At 46.1% G+C, this 22,287-nt stretch overlaps 1 protein-coding gene across 2 annotated transcripts in view; it reads left to right on the forward strand.

Moving 5' to 3' along the window:
* Positions 1 to 22,287, forward strand: part of NPHP4 (nephrocystin 4) — a 169,772-nt gene that overhangs the window by 141,025 nt on the left and 6,460 nt on the right. For both annotated transcript variants that reach the window (XM_029066495.1, XM_039912090.1), the window contains 11 exons: positions 1,707 to 1,835; positions 4,640 to 4,848; positions 6,703 to 6,929; positions 7,808 to 7,991; positions 9,204 to 9,287; positions 15,092 to 15,248; positions 15,876 to 15,961; positions 16,719 to 16,804; positions 17,670 to 17,841; positions 20,372 to 20,551; positions 22,059 to 22,202. In XM_029066495.1, the coding sequence (XP_028922328.1) occupies positions 1,707 to 1,835; positions 4,640 to 4,848; positions 6,703 to 6,929; positions 7,808 to 7,991; positions 9,204 to 9,287; positions 15,092 to 15,248; positions 15,876 to 15,961; positions 16,719 to 16,804; positions 17,670 to 17,841; positions 20,372 to 20,551; positions 22,059 to 22,202 (1,658 nt within the window). The remainder of the gene's footprint in view (positions 1 to 1,706; positions 1,836 to 4,639; positions 4,849 to 6,702; positions 6,930 to 7,807; positions 7,992 to 9,203; positions 9,288 to 15,091; positions 15,249 to 15,875; positions 15,962 to 16,718; positions 16,805 to 17,669; positions 17,842 to 20,371; positions 20,552 to 22,058; positions 22,203 to 22,287) is intronic.

A 22,287-nucleotide genomic window follows, 5' to 3' on the forward strand; every position in this document is an offset into this window, starting at 1 on the left:
TGTTATCTGTGCTAAGGATTTTGTACTCTCAAGGGTGCCAGTAGACAAAAAAAAGTTCCTGAAGATCTCTCCGCTAACACCCTCAGAAAAGTTGTGGTGTTGAGGAGGGTGACTTTTAAAACACCCATATATTTGGTGAAGATGTTTGAGCTTGCCAGGTGACACATGGTGAAGTCTGTAGAGGCTGATCTAGAGAGCAAAGGAAAAGAGTTGTTTAATACCTAGCTAAGCCTGCTCTTGCGTGTCAAGTTGTTTATTCCACTTAGACATCAACGAGAGAAAAGAATTGTAAAGAAGCTACATTTATTTTAGTAGGTCTGAAGCTCTCCAGTGCAGACTTCATAGCTAGAGTGCATGGCTCAGTGGAAAAAGCCTGGGCTTCGGAGTCAGCGGTCATGGGTTCGACTCCCGGCTCTGCCACTTGTCAGCTGTGTGACTGTGGACAAGTCACTTAACTTCTCTGTGCCTCAGTTCCCTCATCTGTAAAATGGGGATTAACTGTGAGCCTCACGTGGGACAACCTGATTACCCTGTGTCTACCCCAGCTCTTAGTACAGTGCTCTGCACATAGTAAGAGCTTAACAGATACCAACATTATTATTTATTGAGCACTGTAGTAAGTGCTTGGAGAGTACAATACAATACAACAGAATTAGCAGACACATTCCCTGCCCATAAGGAGCTTACTGTCTAGAGAGAGTGACAGAAATTAATATGAATAAATAATATATAATATCAAATTAAAAGGTACGTACTTAAGTGTTGGGCTGGGGGTTGGGTGAATAACAAATGTCTGAAGGTCCAGATCGAAATGCATAGATGACCCTGAAGGGAGAGCGAGCCGGGGAAAAGAGGGCTTAATCGGGGATTGGCCTCTTGGAGGAGATGTGACCTTAGTAATGCTTTGAAGGTGGAGAGGGTGGTGGTCTGGCGTACATGGAGGAGGAGGGATTTCCAGGTCAGGGAACAGATTTGGGTAAGGGGTCGGTAGCGAGAAAGATGAGATCGGTGCAGGAGGGTAAGCTGCCGCTCAAGGAGCGGAATGTGTAGGCTGGGCTGTAGTAGGAGACTAGTGAGATGAAGTAAGATGGGGTGAGCTGATTGAATGCTTTAAAGCCGATGGTAAGGAGTGTCTGTTTAATGAGGACGTGGATGGGCAGCCATTGGAGGTACTTGAGGAGTGGGGAGACATATATGGCATCAGACATGGAGTGAGCACAACGTAGGTTTTCTGCCCTGCTAAGTTCCTCAGTAAAACTACCCCACACTAAAGAACTGTATATGGATAAGAGCACAAAAACTCCACATCTAATCAGTGTGTCCTCCAGCTCATAGGCTCTGACAAGAGCTCTCCAGCCCAAAGGGAGGACTTGTGGTATGGTAACCACGGATATATCGTTCTGAGAGGGTAACTTCTTTTTCAGTGCTTTAATAAACTACTGGTGAAAAATTGGAATTTGACTAAGAAGGTATTTCTTTTCTTGCCTGGAATCAGTGGGATCACAAACCAATCAATCAATGGAATTTATTGAGTGGTTGCTGTGTGCAGAGCACTGTAGTAAGCACTTGGGAAAAGCACAATCATTGGTATTTATTGAGCACTTACTCTGTGCAGAGCACTGAACTAAGTGCTTGACATACTAAGACACAATCCCTGCCCACAAATTGCTTATCAGATTTTCTTTTCTTTTTTCTGGGATGCTTAGGTCACCCGGGTGAGCAGAAATCAAGACAGTCTATTACACTGCCACCTTCCCGCTCTCGTGTAGTATCCTCAAGCGATGGAGCCAGTGATTTCCAAGGAGGCAGCCTTCTCTCCCACAGTGGCCACAGAAGTAAGTAGTCAGGGGCTAAAAGATCAGCCTTGTGGGCGGGGGACTCTCTGGAATGGGGTATTTTGTATGAACCTCCCGATGGACAAGGAGAAGCAGTGGGGTGGCAAAAACAGATTCATGGGCTGGTGGATCACGTGAGTTCATTAATCAAGGAGAGCATTTGCAACTCCCAGCTCTATAAACAGCCTTTGGAAACCTTCGAACCATTTTGTATCTGTTAGCCTCTTACCTGTAGGGGTTAAGGCAGTGATCAGGGGAGCAGGGAGTCTGTGGGACTGTGTTTTAAAGACAACATTCATCATCATCAGATCAGAAGCAGTGTGGCATAGTGGAAAGAGCACGAGCTTGGGAGTCAGAGGACGTGGGTTCTCATCCTGGCTCTGCCACTTGTCTCCTGTGTGACTTTGGGCAAGCTGCTTAACTTCTCTATGCCTCAGTTACCTCATCTGTAAAATGGGGATTAAGACTGTGACTGTCCACATGGGACAACCTGATTATCTTGTGTCTACCCCAGTACTTAGAACAGCTTAAAAAATACCATAATAATAATTATTATTATTTTTCTTATTAATTGATGTATTTATTTACTGATCTATAAATTGAGTGTCTCCTCAGTGTAAAACATTTTTCTAAGCTCCCGGGAGAATGCAACAGAAATAAGATACAGGCTTCTTGCCCTCCAAGAGCTTGAAATTCAATATTTTGGGGGTCAGAGGAAATTCAGCCCTGAGGTTGGAGCTTGGTTTAGAAAAAGTGCCCTCATGAGTAATCCCAGCTTTTTCCTTTGGGCCTCAGCAGTTATTATCTTGCCTGTGGGGTCAAATGTTAATAGTAGTAAATCGATCAATCGATCAGTGGTATTTACAAAGTGCTTATTCTGTGTAGAACACTGTACCAAGCACTTGGGAGAACACAGTACAACACAGTTAGTAGACATGTTCCCTGCCCAGACTGTAATCACATCAGAAACATCCTAGAAGACTCTCTCTCTCTCTCTCTCTCTGTGTGTGTGTGTGTGTGTGTGTGTAGACCAAAGAAGGTAAAAATAAAAATGTGAATGGGAAGACCTTTGGGCTGTATGCCAGGGAGTGCCAGGCTGAAAGGTCATTCCATCCATTGAGGTGGATCTTGTGCCAAAGCCATCATCTCCTGGGTTCCCTCCTCCTCCCTCCTCCTCCTCCATTAGTGCTTTCATCACTTCGTGGCCTAGAGGATAAAGCATGGGTCCGGGGGTCAGAAAGAACTGGGTTCTATTCCCGGCTCCAATTCAGATGCCATGAGCTCTTCCAGTGCTCATTTTCAGCGGTAGATGAGGATTTCAGAGCTGATTTGCTGGATGGAGAAGACAATTAAACACCTGAAAATATCTCTTGTCACCTGGAAAAGATCAATGTTTCTTAGTTTCAGAGAAAAGAGCAAGGGGACAGATGGATGGAGGGAAAAAGCCTCTTTGCCCCACCAGGAGGGGTGTCACTGTAAGGCAGGGTAGAAGGATGGTACTGAGAGGGAGAGGCATCCGGGAGGTGTGGGGGGATCGGGCAAGGAGGCCCTCTCTGGGGCGCAGTACCTCCTGACTGAAAACAGGCAGGGCTCTGAGATGGAAGCTATGTGCTGCCTTAATTCATTCAATTGTATTTATTGAGCACTTACTGTGTGCAGAACACTGTACTAGGTGCTTAGGAATGTATAATATAACAATGAACAGACACATTCCCGGCCCACAACAAGCTTATAGTTTAGAGTAATCTTTAGATTACTCTATCCTGTAACAACCAGTCCTGGGAACACTCTGTGCTATTTTGTCTTGGACCATAACTCTTCTGAGCAAAGCACTGTTTTTTGCAAATGCCCTGCCCCTCCAGCCTTTGTATAAGAACGAATTTGGCACAAAACCTTCTTTACCCTCACACAATTTCTCCCCCTGTTAGCACTCAATTACCCACTCCACCTTCTGACCCCCACAGCACTTATGAACATATCTTTCAGCCCTGTTCTTCTCCCTACCTGTAATTTATTTTAGTGTCTGTCTTCCCCTCTAGACTGTAAGCTCCTTACGGGCAGAGATTGTCTACTAAATCTACCGTACTCTCCCATGTACTTAGTACAGTGGTCTATGTAGAGCAAGTGCTCAATAAATACCATTTATTGATGGATATTTAATTTAATGTGGCATACGATGCTTCGTGATGATCATGATCATCATCCTGATTCTGTTTTCTAGGTCTCATAGGCTAATGGTTCCCTATTCAGCCAGTTCTCCTGGCAAGTGTGTGTTGCCGTCTTGATCAATTCCATGTTAAGGATACGTGCCCTTTGGTAGACATCATCTGTTTCTGCCAACATTGCTTTCCTCGACAGAGGGGCACTGGTGAAAGATTGTTCCCTAATCCCTCAACTCCCATCTACCCAAATCGGATAGTGAAAGCACACAGTCTGGTGAATCAGACCAAATGGCTTACTTCCTGCTACCTAGTTTCTGAGGGAGAACTCAGTGTGGTGGGTGGATTGGAAGCAGTCTCCATTTAAGTATGAGAATCAGAATTTCTTCCCTTTTCCTGGGTGGGAAACCAAGCAAGGAGGCTGGGGAACAAATCGTTGCCCCAGCAGATCTGGGTCAAGATTGCTGAGATCTACAGACTGGGCTCAAACATAGAAGAGGCACAAAGGTGTCAAGGTAATTTATCTCTCATTGCCTCTGCTCGCCTAAATTGCTCGTCTAAAAGCTTCACAATTTATGCGTACTTAAGGATCAGTAACTCTGCCGCCCTGTCAATGTCTAACTCCTTCCTGTGGGAACGTTGCAGCGTGCAGAAACGTGGCTCGGGCCCAGAAGCTAGCTGACGTGGACAGTGAGCTGGCGGCCATGCTTTTCAGCCATATGCAGGAGGGGAACAAGGCTTACCAACACACCAGTCGAGAAGCGGAGGCCGTCCGCCAGCGGAAGCTGGGAAGAATGATGTCAGTGCGCCAGCAGGAGGCCAAGGGAAACATTGACCCCGGCAAAGCAAGTCTGGTGAGGGAGTTGTGTCGCGATCTTTCGGTGTCTCCCAGGCAGGGCCCTTCTTCAGCAAACCTTCCTCCTATCAAATAGGAATGTCACACTGCGTAGGTGCAGAAGACTAGGGACTTCCTCCTTTGAACAACAGTTTCCCACCATTCCTAATATTCCCAATTGACTGCAGATGTGCCTAGATGTTTTAACTTGTTCCAAAACCATTAGGGCAATTTGAAAGCATTTCAAAACATCAGGCACATGGCAGAGCCTCTGGCACTTTTAGACCTTCTGCAGCCACTCTTAAAGGGATGAAATACTAATGAACAAACCAGGAACTTTTGAAGAGAGTGAAAAACATCAATGTATTAGAGGAGTGATTTGCTCAGTTCCACCATTTTTGAATTTTGAAAAGGTCTGGGAATTTCAACCCCACCTGCTGAAATGGACTCAGTTATAAGGGTGTAGGTTGGATAAGAGGGCTCATTGAAGTGGCACCTTTCTCGGACTGGCTAGGGCCGGGTAGCGGGAAGGTGGATGAGGCTTGAGCCAGATTCGGACAGGGCGAAGTTGAGCATATCACTTAACTTCTCTGTGCCTCAGTTCTCTCATCTGAAAAGTGGGGATTAAGACTGTGAGCCCTTTGTGGGACAGGGACTATGTCTAACCCCATTATCTTGTATCTTAGAACAGTGCCGGGCATACAGTAAGTGCTTAACAAATACCACAGTTATTATAATTATCACTGTCGTTATTATTATTATTATTATCTGGTGCTCCTTTACATCATAGGTCAGATTTCTTGGGGACAGGAGAGGCAACACATTCTTTAGTGCACTGGGTGGCTCTGGCATGTTGAAATCTACGTTGCTCCCGGTGTTACAGTTCCCAAAAGTGCTCAGGCATTCCCCCCTCATGCAATGCATCATGCTTGTACTGCGTCTTCCAGCCTTCCATATCCAAAGTTAGACCTGGTCGGAAGAAAAAGGTCGGGACGGTGCAGAAAAGACTCACGGGGCTTGGGTTGAGCTGGAGGGGGTCAGGACAGGAAGATTTACAGAGAAGAACTATGTCATAGTGGATGGAGCATGGGCCTGGGACTCAGAAGGTCATGGGTTCTAATTAAGGCTCTGCCTCTTGTCTGCTTTTTTAACTTGGGTAAATCACTTCACTTCCCTGTGCCTCAGTTGCCTCAGTTACCTCATCTGTAAAATGGAGATCAAGACTGAGCCCCATGTGGGACAGGGACTGTATCCATCCAAATTTGCTTGTATCCACCCCAGGGCTCAGTACAGTGCCTGGCACGTAGTAAGAGCTTAGCAAATGCCATAATTATTATCTTCACTTCAGCTTCCCTAATTAACTCCTGCAGTTATTAGAGAAGCAGCGTGGCTTAGTGGCAAGAGCATGGGCTTGGGAGTCAGAGATTGTGGGTTCTAATTCTGGCTCTGCCCCTTATCAACTGTGTGACTTTGGGCAAGTCACTTAACTTCTCTGTGCCTTAGCTAACTCATCTGTAAAATGGGGATTAAGACTGTGTGATTGACTGTCCCATGTGGGACAACTTGATTACCTTGTATCTACCTAGTAAGTGCACATAGTAAGCACTTAACAGAATACCATTATTATTATTATTGTCAGAGTTAACAGTGGTGCTCCAAAAGCCACAGGAGCCTCAGTTATGGGGAAACAGGAGGTAAACGTGAGGCTAAATGCATAAGATGAAGATAGAGCGTCTCGCCCTCTCCCCTAAATTTCCCCACCCCACGAGGAAATGCAGCATTGACACCCCCAACTCCTCACCATCCACCAGCCATGGTGGATGAAAAAGACCCCGGAATCCATCTGGCTGACAGCGCTCTCTCCCGCGGGAAGGTTCGTCAGAACACACGGGCTCGGCAGTCTCGGGACCTCCAGATCATCGACGCCTATCGGGAGCGCTCCAAGGCGGAGCGCATATCCTTCATGCTGAGCCAGGCCATCACCACGCACCATACCATCTATCCTTCTCTGGGCACCGCCGAGTTCTTTGAGTTTGCCCTCAAAAATCCTCATGGGGTCCAGCACACGGTGACAATAGAAATAGACAACCCAGAGCTGAGGTAAGAGTCAGAATCCTCTCCTACTTTCTGGTCCCTTCCCTGCTTGTTGACATTCCTTGGCTCACCCCGTGGGAGACCGATGGCCTATATAGAATGCAAAGGATCAGTAATTTCAACAACTTTGAGTAAAGCTGCACCCACATCCGTAGAGGTTGAGATTCGGGAATTCTTTTGGAAGAAAACCCTAACTAGGTAGTTTTCTAGGAGAACTGAAAATTTGGATTAAAAATGAAGTCTTTTCACAAACTTCCAAATGCAGGCATACAGTCAGTTCTCTTACAACATCGAATTATGTTCTAGAGAAACCCTTCATTAAGGAGAAAGTTCATAATAAATCCCACCCCGGGACTGTCACTGCGCTGATGGGGACAACCGTTTCCTCTGACCCCACATCACGATCTCTACAGTCAAATGTAGACTATGCCCTAATTCCTAAACATGGCTCTATCCAAAACATGGAATTGAAAACAAGTATTATGGGAGAACTGATGAATAATGATGATAATTGTGGTTGTTTAAGCCTCACTATGTGATCAGTATGGGGATAGATACAGTACAAACAGATTGGACACAGTCCCCCAACAAAACGAGACATACTTTAAGGGGGAGGTAGGTACCTAATCCCCATTTTACAAAAGAGGAAACAAAGGTTAGAGAAGTGCCCAAGGCCACCCAGCAGGCAATTGGTAGAGTCAGGAATAGACTAAATATACATAGGCCATCAGCCTTTAAAGGATTTCAGCTAAAATATGTTTTTCTTTGAAGGAGCAGCAGATTGGGGTAGACCCCCCTCTAGATCGTGCAATGGGTTTAACCCAACCTCTGGGTGGCAAAATTTAAATCCTCTAATAATAGCTCTCTGAATCTTTCTCTTTCAGTATCATTGTAGACACTAGAGAGTGGAAGCACTTCAAAGACATAGTGAAAATGCACACTCCAGTGGAAGAAGACATGTTCCATATCAATGAAAATCTCACTCAACTGTTCCTTCGGCCAAAGGAGACCATCCACATCCCTTTTAAATATCAGACCTTCTCTGTAGATCATACGGCCACCTTGCGGGTAGGAAACCTGTCAATAATAATAATGGTATTTGTTAAGCTCTTGTTATGGGCCAACTTGTTGGGATTGATACAGTACAATCAGATACAGTCCCAGTCCCAAATAGGGATCACTGGCTATTGTTAAGGGGGAACAGGCATTTAAACTCCAACATACACATGAGGAAATGGAGCAGAGAGAAGTTAAGTGATTTGACCAAGGTCACCCAGCAGGCAAGTGGGAAAGTCATGCTTAGAGTCCAGGTCCCCTGTTTCTGTGCACTTTCCACTAGGCCAGGCTGTTTCTCCCACTGCCTTCTTCCCAAACCTGCATTATGCCTTTTGGTGAAAAACAATGTAGAGAGATCCTTCTTTTTCTCTCTAACTTAGTAACTCCACCACCCTTCCATAATTTCATGAAGTCCCAAATCCTCTAGCTTTGAATTCAGTGTTGATTTCATTTTCCCCCGCACAATTTTCTCTCTTTTCCTGCTCTCCTTGGTGTTGAGGTTGGGCCAGAATTGTTTCTGAGAAAAAGTTTTACTCCACCTCATAAAGTTATGTTTCCACATTCAGCCATTTTATCAGATGAGGACATCTCCTAGCCAGCTGATCCTTCCCTGTTTTGAATTGGTCATCAAGGGTCCCCACCCTGACCTGGCCTCTTAAGAGTCTGTCAAAAGGGGAAAATCAGAGAAACTTTTTTCCTACTTTAAACCATGGCTTCAGTTGAATCTGTTGTAAATCCCTCTCCTCTCTAAAATTAGAGACAAGGGATAACCTCCGCTTTTTCTGCTGGCTCTTAACGGGGAGGGGGGTAAAAATCTCACAGAAGGAATAATCAGCAGCCCACAATAAGAATCAACACCTAGTCTACGAAGTTGAATAGAGGAGATTTTATTAAAAACTGCTTAGTCTGCCACCCCTGTTGGCATTATTGAAGGATTGTCCTACCTCCTACTCTTTCCCTCTCCCCAGGCTACAGACAGGGTTGTCTGTGGACAGAATTCAATCGCTCCCAGGCCTTATTTTAAGAGGAAAATCACTCAGTCTTAATGGAATCTCAGGTTCTCATCTTTCATGGCCTCCGAACTCAGAACCCCAGAATGCAAGCAGTCTTTGAGGGGGACCCTGTGGAGCTCCTAGAGGCTGGTGAATCTCAGAGCCATTAATGCAGATTTACACTTTATCTTTAGTGCTTTCAACGTGACTCACATCAATTTGTTTCCTGCAGGATGCCGGGGAGCTGAGATGGGAGAAGGACACAGACGAGGGGCCACCTGGACTGTCTAGTCCCATGTCCACGAAATGCATTAAGGTAAACAGAGAAGTTAGTTGAAGCTTAGGCTTGTTGAAAGGACAGCTGTGTCACAGTCCGACACCTATCAGGCCAAAGCAACATAGAGGACTGGATGGTTACAGTGGGGCCTTGTGTAAAGTACATGGGGTCAGGAGCCTGAGTTCTAATCCCAGCTCTTCCTCGTGCCCACTGCCTGACCTTGGGCAAGGCACTACACTGCTCTGTGCCTCAGTTTTCTCATCTGTAAAATGGGGATGTGATACCTGTTCTTTCTGTTGCTTAGATTGTGAACTCCATGAGGGCCAGGGACTGTCTCCAACCTGATTATCTTGCATCTACCCCAGAACGTTGTACAGGGCTTAACATATAGGAGATGCTTAACGAATTCCACAATTATCATTATCATCTTTAAACTCCAGAAAGGTCTAGCCTTGTCTCCCTATCACTTATATTAACTTGTTTATTGCATCTGCTAAGCACTTACTTTGGGCCGAGCACTCTATGAAGTTCTGGGCAAAGTTACAAGGAGAAGAACTGAGATAGGGTTCTTGACACACGAGGCCTCACAATCTAAAATTGGGGTGGAGTGAGGAAGGAGAGGCAAACTGGGAAAGAAATAACCGTGAAAATTCATGAAAAAACACATTGCACTAAGAAATGTAAGTGAAAAACAACACAATCATAGATGCCAACTTTTCAGTTTTAGGTGTAGGAGCAAAAAGGGAACAGGGATCAATCAATCAATGGTATTTATTTAGTGCTTACTATGTACAGAGCACTGAACCAAGCATTTGGGAGGGAGCAATACAACAGAATTAGCAGACATATTCCTCTCCCAGAAGGGTGAGAAGCAGTAGGTCAGTCAGTTGTATTATTGAGCATTTACTGTGTGCAGAGCACTGTAGTAAGCGCCTGGGAAAGAACCACACAACAATAAACTGACACATTCCCTACCCATATCAGTCAAGAAGGGGAGCGTGGCCTGGTGGAAAAAAACATGGTGCCTTGGGACTCATGGGACCTGGTTTCTAATACTGGCTCTGCCAATTGCTTGCCATGTGACCTAGAGCTAGTCACTTAGCTTCTCTGTGTCTCAGTTTCCTCAACTGTAAAATGGTGATTCATTCATTCACTCATTCAATTGTATTTATTGAGCACTTACTGTGTGTAGAGCAGTAAGCGCTTGGAAAGTGCAGTTCAGCAACAGAGACAATCCCTGCCCACAACAGGATCACAGTCTAGAAGTGGGGAGACAGACATCAAAACAAGTCAACAGGCATCAATAGCATCAATATAAATAAATAGAATTAGAGATATATACACATCAAAACAAGCAAACAGGCATTAATATAAATAAGGAGAATTATAGATTTGTACAGATATACACAAGTGTTGTGGGGTGGGAAGAGGGGGCAGAGCAAAAGGAGTGAGTTGAGACGATGGTGGGGGAGCTGAGGAAAAGGGGGGCTTAGTCTGGGAAGGCTTCCTGGAGGAGGTGAGCCTTCAGTAGGGCTTTGAAGGGGGGAGGTGTGATTGTTTGGTGGATTTGAGGAGGGAGGGCGTTCCAGGCCAGAGGTAGGATGTGGGCCAGGGACAGGCAGGAATGAGGCACAATGAGAAGGTTAGCACCAGAGAGTACCTGTTCTCCCTTCTACCTGGATTTGGAGCCCCATGTGGAACAGGGACTGTGTCCAACTTGGTTAACATGTGTCTACCCCAGCACTTAGAATATAGTAAGCACTAATCAGGTTATCATAATAATATTAATAATAATAAAGATAATATTATTAATGGATTCTAGTGGCAGCAGACTTCACAAGATGTCCTTCCCTGCCCCCCAGAAGAGTTCCAAAAATCAACACAGAACAGAGCAGGGTCACACTGGGTGAGTGGAGAGATGACAGTAACCTTTGGTGCATATGGAGAGGGTCTGGGAAACCTGTGGTAATGGGGAGGACTAGGTTAGATGGGATAAAGCCGGTTTCCTTCTCAGGTGTTAATTTTTTTGGAACTCAAGTAGCAGTGACTTCTGCCTGCTGATGTGGATCTGGTTTAGAGTGGGAAATAAGGGTTCAAGGGTTAAATGTGCTGTCCCTTAACTCTGTCAGTGTTGGGGCCAGCCCCCTGGGAAGCCAGTGGTGTTATTCTACAGTGCAGAAGAACCGGCAGTGAGCACCCTTGTCACATCCAGGGACTAGAGGCATCTTTAGAGACTCGGACCTTCTGAAGCCTGGAAAACTGTGTCTTAGCATGGCATCTCTCTGGAGCTACAACTAAATTGCTGAACCATCCATGATCAAAGCACACTGGCTCAGGTTTTCACAGTATCCTTGCCATGTGCCTTTTTTGCAAGCCACTCAGCGAACGTTTTTCATGAGTGTGAAAGTTCTGGAGCTTGTGTGTGGGCTGGGGGGAAGGAGGAGAGTCAGGTGATCCCAAAGACTGCTGTTCCAGTGTCCTCAAGAAACAGCTTTGTCACTGTGGGGGTAGGGAGAACCCACATGCCTCGCTTTCCTAGTCAGGAGCCAGCTTCTCCACACTTCAGGGGCTCGTTGGACTTGTGTGTGTTTCCTCAGCCCCATTCCTTCTCTGTAGTGGGGCTAAAATCCTTAATTATGTTCACAAAGGGGACCCAGCATTTTCAAGAAGGCCTGAACCTGGCACCTGTGTGGAGAAACTCGCCCTCAAAAGAACTCGGGCACGTCATGTTCTTCCCAAGTGGCTTTCTTTAGGGAACATTTTCTCGGAGAAATGCATTTTTGCTTTATTCCGGTAAATACCACAGTCCTTCAATTTCAGAGACGGTGCCCCTGCCTGCACTTTGGGAAATAAAGCAGAGGGCTAAAGAAACAGGCAGTTAATGAGCCAACTCACTTTCCAAGTTTCTTCCCAGCAACTGATTCTAGCCAGGTCATGGAGGGGCTTGGCTTAGGAGTCTAACTGGGGGTCATATACACGCCAGCTGAATGTTGTGTCTTCCACAAACATTCAACAGGGAGACCTGTAACCACTTTACTTTTAGCTAGAAAAATAGAAAGTCATAATATGCCCTAGGTGTATTACAGGGGAAACTTTCATCTCTCTCCAATGCCTCAGCGAAAACCTCATTATGGGGAAAGGAGGCCGGCACAGTATTGCAGTATACCACCTTATGATTATCTCTGGGTTTAACAAGCATGTGTTGCAAAAATACTTCTTGCAACACATGCTTGTTAAACCCAGAGATAATCATAAGATGGTTATTAGACACTCTCATTAATTTGTGAGTTTGCTTGTTATCACTTTGGTGGTTATTTCTCCTCAGAACTAAATTGATGCTGGTTCCCACTCTTGGACTAATTCGGTGCACAGAGGGCTCTTGAATAGGTCAGCTGTCTAAAACATTTCTCTGTCACTGGCCCGTCTGCTTCCTGCCCGAGGCCTACAGGTCATAGAGAGGCTCTTGAGCTTCTAGTTCAGGTCTAGAGCCTAGGCTGCACTTTGCATTTTTTTTTTTACTGATATTTGTTGAAGTGCTTACTATGTGTCAAACACTGGGGTAGGTACCAGTTAATTAGTTCAGATACAGTCCCTGTCCTGCATGGAGCTCACAGTCTAAGTAGGAGGGAGAACAGATATTCCCATTTTACAGTTGAGGAAATTGAAGCACAGAGAAGTTAAGTGACTTTCCCAAGGTCACATAGCAAGCATTTGGCAGCGCCAGGATTAGAACTCAGGTCCTTCTGACTCCTATGCCCATGCTTTCTCCACTGGGCCACGCTGCTTCTCAGGCAGTGTGTCTAGTGTGAAGGGTTTGACTCTGGGACCTGGGTTCAACTGCTGAAAATGATTTTTACAAACTGAATAAAAATGATTGACTTTCAAACATTTTCACTGGCAGATCCAAAGCAGTGGAGAGTCGATCCCCTCCCTGCCCCCGGTGATTATTTGCCTGGAAGCAGCTGGCTTCCATCAGCTCCTCGGGGTCGGGGATCCTGTCTCTCCAAAGGGGGAACTGGGCCTAGAAAGGGGTGGAGGCCAGGCTGCCGACACCCATCGTCATCACCATCATCATCATCATCGGTATTTATTAAGCAGTTACTGAGTGTAGAGCCCTATACTAGGTCCTTGGGAAAATACAATACAGCAGAGTAGGTAGGCATATTCCCTGCCCACAGTGAGTTTACAATCCAGAGGGACAGTCTGGACCGGGGAGGAGGAGCCTGCTTCCTGCATCCACCCCCGCTAAATTACATAGCAGTGGCAGCAGGGAAGCCGCGGTGATGATGATGATGATAATTGTTACTAGTATTGAATTTGCTAAGCATTTACATGTCAAGCACTGTTCTAGGGGCTGTGGTAGATAGAAGTTCATCATATTGGACACAGTCCCTGTCACATTTGGGGCTAATTGTCTAAGTACGAGGGAGAACAGGTGTTGAATCCTCATTTCACAGATGAGGAAACTGAGCCACAAAGAAGTTAAGTGACTGGCCCAAGGTCACACAGCAGGCAATTGGCAGATCAGGGATTAGAACACAGGTCCTCTGAATCCCAGGTTCCTTCTCTTTCCACTAGGCCATATTGCTTCTCAGGGCAGCTGGGAAGAAAAATAGCACCAGTGGTGCCAGTTGAAGGGGCTCTGGTGGCTGGGGAGGTGTGGGTTTGTGGAGGCTGGAGAGGGTGTGTTTTGTGGAGGCCAGGGAAGTATTTATCTCTGGAGGCTGGGGAAGGGCTGACTTGTGAAGGCCAGGAAGGAATGGATTTGTGGAGTCTGGAGAAGGTATACCTGTGGAGGCCAGGGAGAGATTTGTCTGAGGCGGATGGGGAGGTTTGTGCCTAAGGAGAGAGATGATGATGCTCCCAAGATTCCTCTTGCCACTGCCCTGGTGTGACAGCCCTCAGATTTATAGGTTTTCTGGACCCCACCAAAGGTAGCTCATTTTTCTGAACTGTCCAGGAATGTCGGGGTGGCTGGAAACTCTGCCTGGGTTCTGGTCCCAGCCCTGTCACTTGACTGCTGTGCAACCTTGGAAGAGTCACCTTTCTAGGCCTCAGATTTCTCATTTGTAAAATGGAGCCATAATACCTGGCTCTCCCTACTATAACCAGGGATGTTAGGAGATCAAAGTGGCATTTGTCTTGAGGAAGCACATTGGAGAAATAAAAGCAGTATATGAATTAAAGGTATTAGCATTCTAGGCCCAAGTTTCTGGACCTCTGCTAAAATCCATTGCTTTTTTTTGTTCATTATCTGACTCTCTTGGCTAGTGGTTAGTTACTTTTGTTGGTTATGAGAAGCCAGGATTGTCTGTGCTGCTATTTTTAGCCAGGCTATCGCCAATCCTTGCTGGAAGTGATTCCTACGCAGCAGAAGGAGGGTAGCATAAAGCAGGACTGGTCTTGCTGGAGTTAAGCCAATGGGCACAATCTCCAGTGCCTAATTAGGCAGAACTTGTACAGAAGTCAGAGTCATCATGAGCCAGGACTGCAGGATCCTCTTTTTTTCCCTTCTCCTGACGAACTTGCTTGATCATCCATTCAAGGAGTAGACTAGCTACCAGAGGAAAGAACCCTGGGCTTTTGGTCCCAACTCTGCTGCTGAAAAACCGCTTGACCTTGGGCAAATCACTTGATTGTTCTGGGCCTCAGTTTCCCCCTCTGTAAAATGGGTATGATATTCCACATTCCTGCCTCCCATCCAGAGATATTGGGAGGATAGCTGATCCATTAGTCATAACTCTGCTTTGGGAGGCTCAGAAGAAAGTTGAAACAGGTATACAAGTCATGATTACTAGCATAGGGTTTTTGAAATCTGAAGTGTCAGTTTATTTTGGGGACAGGTTTCTTTTAAGACGAGCCACGGCAAGCCGCTTGCCATCCTCAGCGTAAACATAGAACATCAGCCTCATCTGGTCCATCAGATCTTCCGATTTTATCACCCAGAGCTCACTTTCCTGAAGAAGTCCATTCGACTCCCTCCCTGGCACATTCTCCCGGGTAAGTCTGAGGGAGGTGGTGAAAATGCTCAGCCTTCCAAGCGCTTCCCAGCTCCGGCAGACCTGGAGATGGGCAGGCCAGTGACAAAGGAAGCATGTCCCCAGACGGGAGTAAGGTGGGTGGGGAGGGGAGCCTGCTTCCGCCTGTCTCCTCACACATATTCATAACTTTGATTTCAGCTCCAGTCGCCCACATTGAATTTCCCCTTTCTGTTGCCTGTATGGTTTTTTTTGTTCATTTGTCTTTCAAAATTGTAATTTTCTTTCCCTATTCAAAGCCACCTTCATGTTGTGACTCATCCTCCTACAGCCCATCCTTGTGGGCTCTAGGTTACATTCCCCACAATGACAGCAGTTTTGGTATTATGCCACCAAAACGACCTCATGGTTCTGCAGATGGGGCGCAGGGTGAGGCTGATCCAGGGAATGCTCTTGTGACCACCTCAAATTATCCTGAAGATGAGGGAAGTCTAAACTGGAGGCTCTCTTTTTTCTTGGATTTTAGTGAGAGCCTGGTCTGCTTGTGTCTTGTCCCCGAATGTGGCTCTTAGCTCCCTGGGGCATGTGGGATCTCTTGGAACCCAGAAAAGTAGGTCATTGACCTCTGATTTTTTTTCCTCTCTCCTAGGGGCTCCAGTGGGAATGCCCGGTGGGGAACCTCAAATCTACGTGCGCTGCAGCGACCCCAACATCATTTGTGAGACCCAGAAGATGGTACGGCCACACCAAGCTACCCCGCATGCTAATAGGAATAACTCTCACTTCACTAGGCGAGATAGCCTGTTAGCGCTGAGTGCTGCTGCCATATGGTCCGCACCAGTGTATAATAATAATTATTATTGTTTCTGTTAAAAACTTACCTTGTGCTAAGCACTGGGGTAGAAAGAAGGTTATGAGACTTGGGCTTCCACCTGGGGTTCCCAGTCTTAAAGGCAGCTGTGTCTTACCCCGACAATTTTGCTGTGCCCCACTCTCTGCAATATTTTCAAGTCCTCTGCAGAATGCTTCTCTTTTGGGAGGAAGGTTGTTTCTTTTCCAGCCCCTGATGAGCTATTTCATAGCTCCCGAAGGACTGTCGACTCCCAAGTTTTTTTTTTTCTCAGTAGCTGTTGGGCTACCAGAGCCAACCCACAGTGCTCCTCTAGCACGATACACAGGAATCCAGGCACTTGTTAGCCGTTGTTGGGTAAACGGGCTCAAGCAGTATCTGTCACGGTCAGTTAGGGAACTGGATAAAGTTTCCCCATTTAATTCTGGTCTTTCTTCTGGTTTTGTCTTTTGGGATAAAAATGGTGGAACCTTGGGCAGAGACCCCAAAGGAAGAGAGCCGGTTTCTGGGTCCTTCAGTCCTGCTTACTGTATGATAGGCAGACGGAAGTAAACTAAAGAGTAGAGGGAGCTCCGGAGTCCTAATAATCTGGTTTGATCTCTAGGTAAACTATTCTAACGATGTTGCCCAATATCTTGCTAGGGCCCAGGAGAGCCCCAAGATGTGTTTCTGAAAGTAGCCGGAGGTCCAAGCCCACAGATCAAAACGTTCTTCGTTGCTATTTACACGTAAGTAAGGAAGTGCAGCCTATCTGCCGACTGGGGAAGAGTAGATGGAGGAGAGCCTGTTTATAGAATGCAAAAAGCTTAATTCAGTTTCTTTTTAAAATTTAGAACACAAGAGGCCATCTTCTGTATGGTCTCGGATTGTTCCTAGTTAACGTTTTGCTTCTGAGACTTGGAATTGTAGGGCTTAGGGAAGTAATGGTATTTTCTTGAGTGTCAGCTGGTTCCAGATGCCGTAACTGAGTGGTTGAGAAAATCCAATAGAAGCAAGAGTTGTGTTCCTGGCCCACAAGGCACTTAGATTCAACAGCAAAAACGGGCAGAAAAAGGTGAACCAAGAATGGAGGTCAATAGTCTGTTCTGCCAGCCCCAAACCCTCTCTGAGCCAATGATCAGGGAATGGAGGTTCCACGCTCTCTCTCCCTCCCTCCCTCCCTCTCTCCCCTCTCCCATACTCCCTTGCTCCCCCACCAAAGACATTCCTTGTTTTCTTGTGCCTCCTCTAAGTTTCAATATTTCAGCAGGAAATTCAGGCTTATTCTCCTGGTTCTGAGACCAGTGACACCAGAGGGTGATAGCCAGTCTTGGGTAGATCACTTAAACTTTCTAGGTCACTTGAATGGGGGAATCAAGCATGCTTCTTCTGCAAGAATGATTGATGAAGAAAACAAAATGGAACTTAGAATTTAGCTAATTGGAAATCTCATTTGGCCATGGAATCAAAATGTCTTTCCTTTTGGAATGTGCATGTGTTGTTTCCCTATATGCTATGGGGCTTAGGGCAGCATAACCCAGCGGTTCCCTGATGAAATGGAGTAACCAGCGAATGTGTGTATGTCTGTCTGCCTCTCTCTGTGTTCTGTGGCAGGGATTCCTGGCTCTCTGCCCCTATCCAGGTGTGGCAGATTCATCTCCACTCTCTGCAGCGGGTGGACGTCAGCTGCGTGACTGGCCAGTTGACCCGCCTCTCCCTGGTCCTCCGGGGCACTCGAGCAGTGCGTCAAGTGAGAGCATTCACATCTCACCCCCAGGAACTGAAGGTAAGCCCTTCATCTCAGCCTGGGACCCGTCACCAGATTATCCCACAGTGCTTTCTGCCCTTTCGGCCCTGGGCTTGTGCTCTAGGCTCTGTGGGTGTCTGGTCAGATTTAGAATTCACCAGGTATTCCAATGATGGCATTTTTAACAGGAAGGAACCCAATCCAGATCACCTTTCCGATAGCCAACAAGCCCCACTAGGAATCACCAAGACTTCATTACTATAAAGTCTTCATTAAAACTGCCCTTTATTCAAGTCATCAGCTGTAGGATCATCAGTATAAAAGTCTAGAGGGCAAATGATCAGAATTAATGAGGACTGAACACTAATAATTACTTTGTAATTCCTTTAGCAATAATTATAAATGGGAATAATAAGAGAAACACAACCTGTTACTGGCCCAGCAGTTAAAAAAAAAACTCTATATGTCTATATATATAGTTTAAATTCTGTCCTCATGGGGCTCAAAACTTGGAAACAAACTCCATCTGCCACACACCCTTTGAGATGCAGCAGCAGCATGGCCCATAGTAACAGCACTGGCCTGGGAGTCATAGGACCTAAATTCTAATCCCAGCTCTGCCACTTTTCTGCTGGGAGACCTCTCTATGCCCCAGTAACCTCATCTGTAAAATGGGGGTGAAGACTCTAAGCCCTATGTGGGACAGGGACTTGTATCTACCCCATCACTTAGTAGGGAACCTGGCACATAGTAGCGTTCAACAAATACCATTTAATAAAAAACAACAACCGTCCATCCAGGAGACATGGCTGCAGTTGCTTCTGATGAGGTAATTGCAACACATCCCTGACCCCTTAAGGGATTTCCAAAGTGTCTCCAGCATCTTCTAGCACCAGTCAGAAACTGCCTTCCTCATCAACAGCATTTATTGAACATCTAATGGACACTGTGCACTTTACTAGGTGCTTCGGGAGCATGCAATGAAAGTGAAAGAGATGATCCCTGGCCTCAACAAATTTACAATCTAATAGACTGGCAGTAGATCTATTTTTTTTACTATACTTGTTAAGTGCTTACTATAAGCCAGACAATGTACTAAGCACTGGGGTAGATACAAGGGAGTCAGAGGCCGTGGGTTCTAATCCCAGCTCCGCCACTTATTAGCTGTGTGACTTGGGGCAAGTCACTTAACTTATCTGTGCCTCAGTTACCTCATCTGTAAAATGGGGATTAAGACTGTGAGCCCCACGTGGGACAACCCGATCACCTTTTATCCTCCCCACTGCCAGCACTTAAAACAGTGCTTTGCACCTAGTAAGTGCTTAACAAATACCATCGTTATTATTATTAATAGGGTTGGACACTCTGAAGACTGTAAACTCATTGTGGGCAGGGAATGTGTCTGTTTATTGTTGTACTCTCCCAAGTGCTTAGTACAGTGTTCTGCACACAGTAAGTGCTCAGTAAATACGATTGAATGAATGTCCCTGTCCCACACTGGACTCACAGTCTTTATCCCTGTTTTATAGATGAGGTAACTGAGGCACAGAGAAGTGAAGTGATTTGACCAGGTCACACAGCAGACAGGTGGCGAAGGCAGGATTAGAACCCAGATCCTTCTGATTTCCAGGCCCATGCTCTATCCACTAGCTGTTTCTGTCGACAAATGTGCTGTAGTTGAGAGTGAGACTCTATAATTTATATATCCATATTTACATATATATATTTTAATTTATATCCAAATTACCAGATAATTAAATATAAGAGTATTGAGTCAACTAATGGAATGGCCTGACTGGAAAGGGAGGGGTGTCAACTGGAAAAGACCTCCTGGAAGAGGACTTTTCAGACAGACTTGGAAGGAGGAGGGTTGGGCCATGGTTTGGCAAAACTGATACAGGGCAGGTGTTTTAGGGCTGTAGACAGCTATGAGCAATGACTTGGAGGCAGAGGTAGGAGGTTTGCTTGGTATACTGCAGATCAGCTGGCATACTGGACCCAAATCCATGGCTAGAAATTAATTACCCTATGTCTGCCTAGCTCGGTAAGGGGTGCCGAGAGAACATGAAGCAGCGTGGCTCAGTGGAAAGAGCATGGGCTTTGGAGTCAGGGCTCATGAGTTCGAATCCCAGCTCTGCCACTTGTCGGCTGTGTGACTGTGGGCGAGTCACTTAACTTCTCTGTGCCTCAGTTCCCTCATCTGTAAAATGGGGATCAAGACTGTGAGCCCCATGTGGGACAACCTGATTCCCCTATGTCTACCCCAGCGCTTAGAACAGTGCTCGGCACATAGTAAGCGCTTAACAAATACCAACATTATTATTATTATTATTATTATTATTAACATGACTTCAGCACTGCTCTATCTCTTCCTGCCCCATATGGAGATAAGCAGCCGACAGAACCGACCGGCCTCCTCCTCTCCCCCAACACACCCAGCACCAGCCTGCAGCCTGCTGGGAGCTGGTCACTTCAGAGTGAAAACGGACTTGCTAATGACCTCACTGCTGGCTGCTCTGAGCCCTGGTCCCCAGCCTGTGTCTACATCCATTCTTCTCTTTTTCTACAGCTGGAACCAGATGGCGTTTTCTCACTCCCACACGGTGGCATTCACGACCTGCATGTTGGGCTGAGACCTCAGAGGGCTGGTAGCAGGTTCATCTACCTCAACCTGGTGGACGTTGACTACCACCAGTTGGTAGCCTCATGGCTTGTGTGCCTGTCCTGCCGCCAGCCTCTCATTTCGAAGGTACCTGACTGCTCAAAGGTGCTTGAACTTAGCAGCGTGTAGACAAACTCAAGAACGGAAGGGAACGTATATCATTAGGCATTACCTCTTGAACCTTAACTCCAAAGGGTTCTAATCTTTTGACTTTATTATCTGTGATGGGATTATCCTCTTTTTGGATTGTCTGCAGCAGATTACTTTTAAATGTTCTCAGCTGAGGCGCTGAGAATCCCTCCTACTGGTGGGTGGCACTCCTGCTTCTGAAGAATCAATCCATCAAGTTATCAGTGGTATTTATTGAGCACTAAACGAATGCAGAACACCGTACTAAGTACTTGGGGGAGTACAAATCAATAGGGTTGGCAGACATGATCCCTGCCTTTAAGGAGCTTACCATCCAATCAATCAGTGGTATTTGTTGAGCTCTTATTGTGTGCAGAGCACTGTACTAAGCACTTGGGAGAGTACGGTCCAATAGAGTTGGTAGACATGATCCTTGCCCTCAAGGAGTTTACAGTCTAGTCAATCGATCAGTTATTAGTATTCATTCATTCATTCAATACCATTTGTTGAGCTCTTACTGTGTGCACAGCACTCTACTAAGCACTTGGAAAGTACAGTTTGGCGACAAATAGAGACAATCCCTACCAACAATGGGCTCACAGACTAGAAGACAACAAAACAAAAGTAGAAAGGCATCAATAGCATTAATATAAATAGGATTGTAGATATATATACATCATTAATAAAATAAATAGAATAATAAATATGTACATATATACAAGTGCAGTGGGGCGGGGAGGGGTGTAAAGCAAAGGGAGGGAGTAGGGGCGATGGGAAGGAGAGGAGGAGCAAATGGAAAGGGGGGCTAAGTCTGGGAAGGCCTCCTGAAGGAGGTGAGCTTTCAGTGGGGCTTTGAAGGGGGGAAGTTATTGAGCATTTACTGTGTGCCAAGCACTGTACTAAGCACAAGCATTGTATTAAGCACTTTAGAAAGTACAATATAACATGGGAGAAACAGATATTAGAATACATTACAGATAGGGAAAGTGGCAGAGCATAAGGATAAAGAACCCAGGACTGTCCCCTTCTTCTCTGTCTAGCGTGCCCAAAATGATGCCCCAGTTTTGTGCTATCCACCCCACTTCTACCCTCTCAATTACTTCCAACGGAGCATTAAGCATTTAAAAGTGCTTGACAGCAGCCTGAGCATGGGGAGGAATCTGAAGAGACTAATTGTGTCCCAGTCTTTGGAAGAGGGGTGGGGAACAGATATGTGAGAGGAAAAAGAATGGGCAAAAATGAAGCAAAAACAGAAACCACTACATTCCTCATCTCCTCACCGCTCAGTCCCAACCACCCTAGTCCACACCATCCCAACCTCCTCAGTTGTCTGCTAGGGTGACATTTGCCTCCAGCCATGTTGGATTGGGGGTGTTGTTTGGCCCAGCTTGTCTGCAAACCCTAAGAAGGACCCACTTGGTCCAGGCTGTGAGACTCTGCTGCTCTCAACTTCGTCTCTTCTCAGGCCTTTGAGATCGTGCTGCCTGCAGGAGGAGGGAAAGGGTCCAACAAGCTGATCACATACACCAACCCCTACCCTTCCAGGAGACAGTATTTCCTGCACACTAACCACCCCGACTTGCTGCAGTTCAAAGAGGATTCCTTTGAGGTAGGTGTGTATGTTGGGGGCTCAGGGGGAGCCTCTCGAACGCAGTGAGAGAATGCAATTGTCGGCGCTTACGTTTTCTCCGAGC

The sequence above is a fragment of the Ornithorhynchus anatinus genome, chromosome 5, assembly GCF_004115215.2.
Source record: "Ornithorhynchus anatinus isolate Pmale09 chromosome 5, mOrnAna1.pri.v4, whole genome shotgun sequence".
In the NCBI taxonomy this organism is placed as follows: Eukaryota; Metazoa; Chordata; class Mammalia; order Monotremata; family Ornithorhynchidae; genus Ornithorhynchus; species Ornithorhynchus anatinus.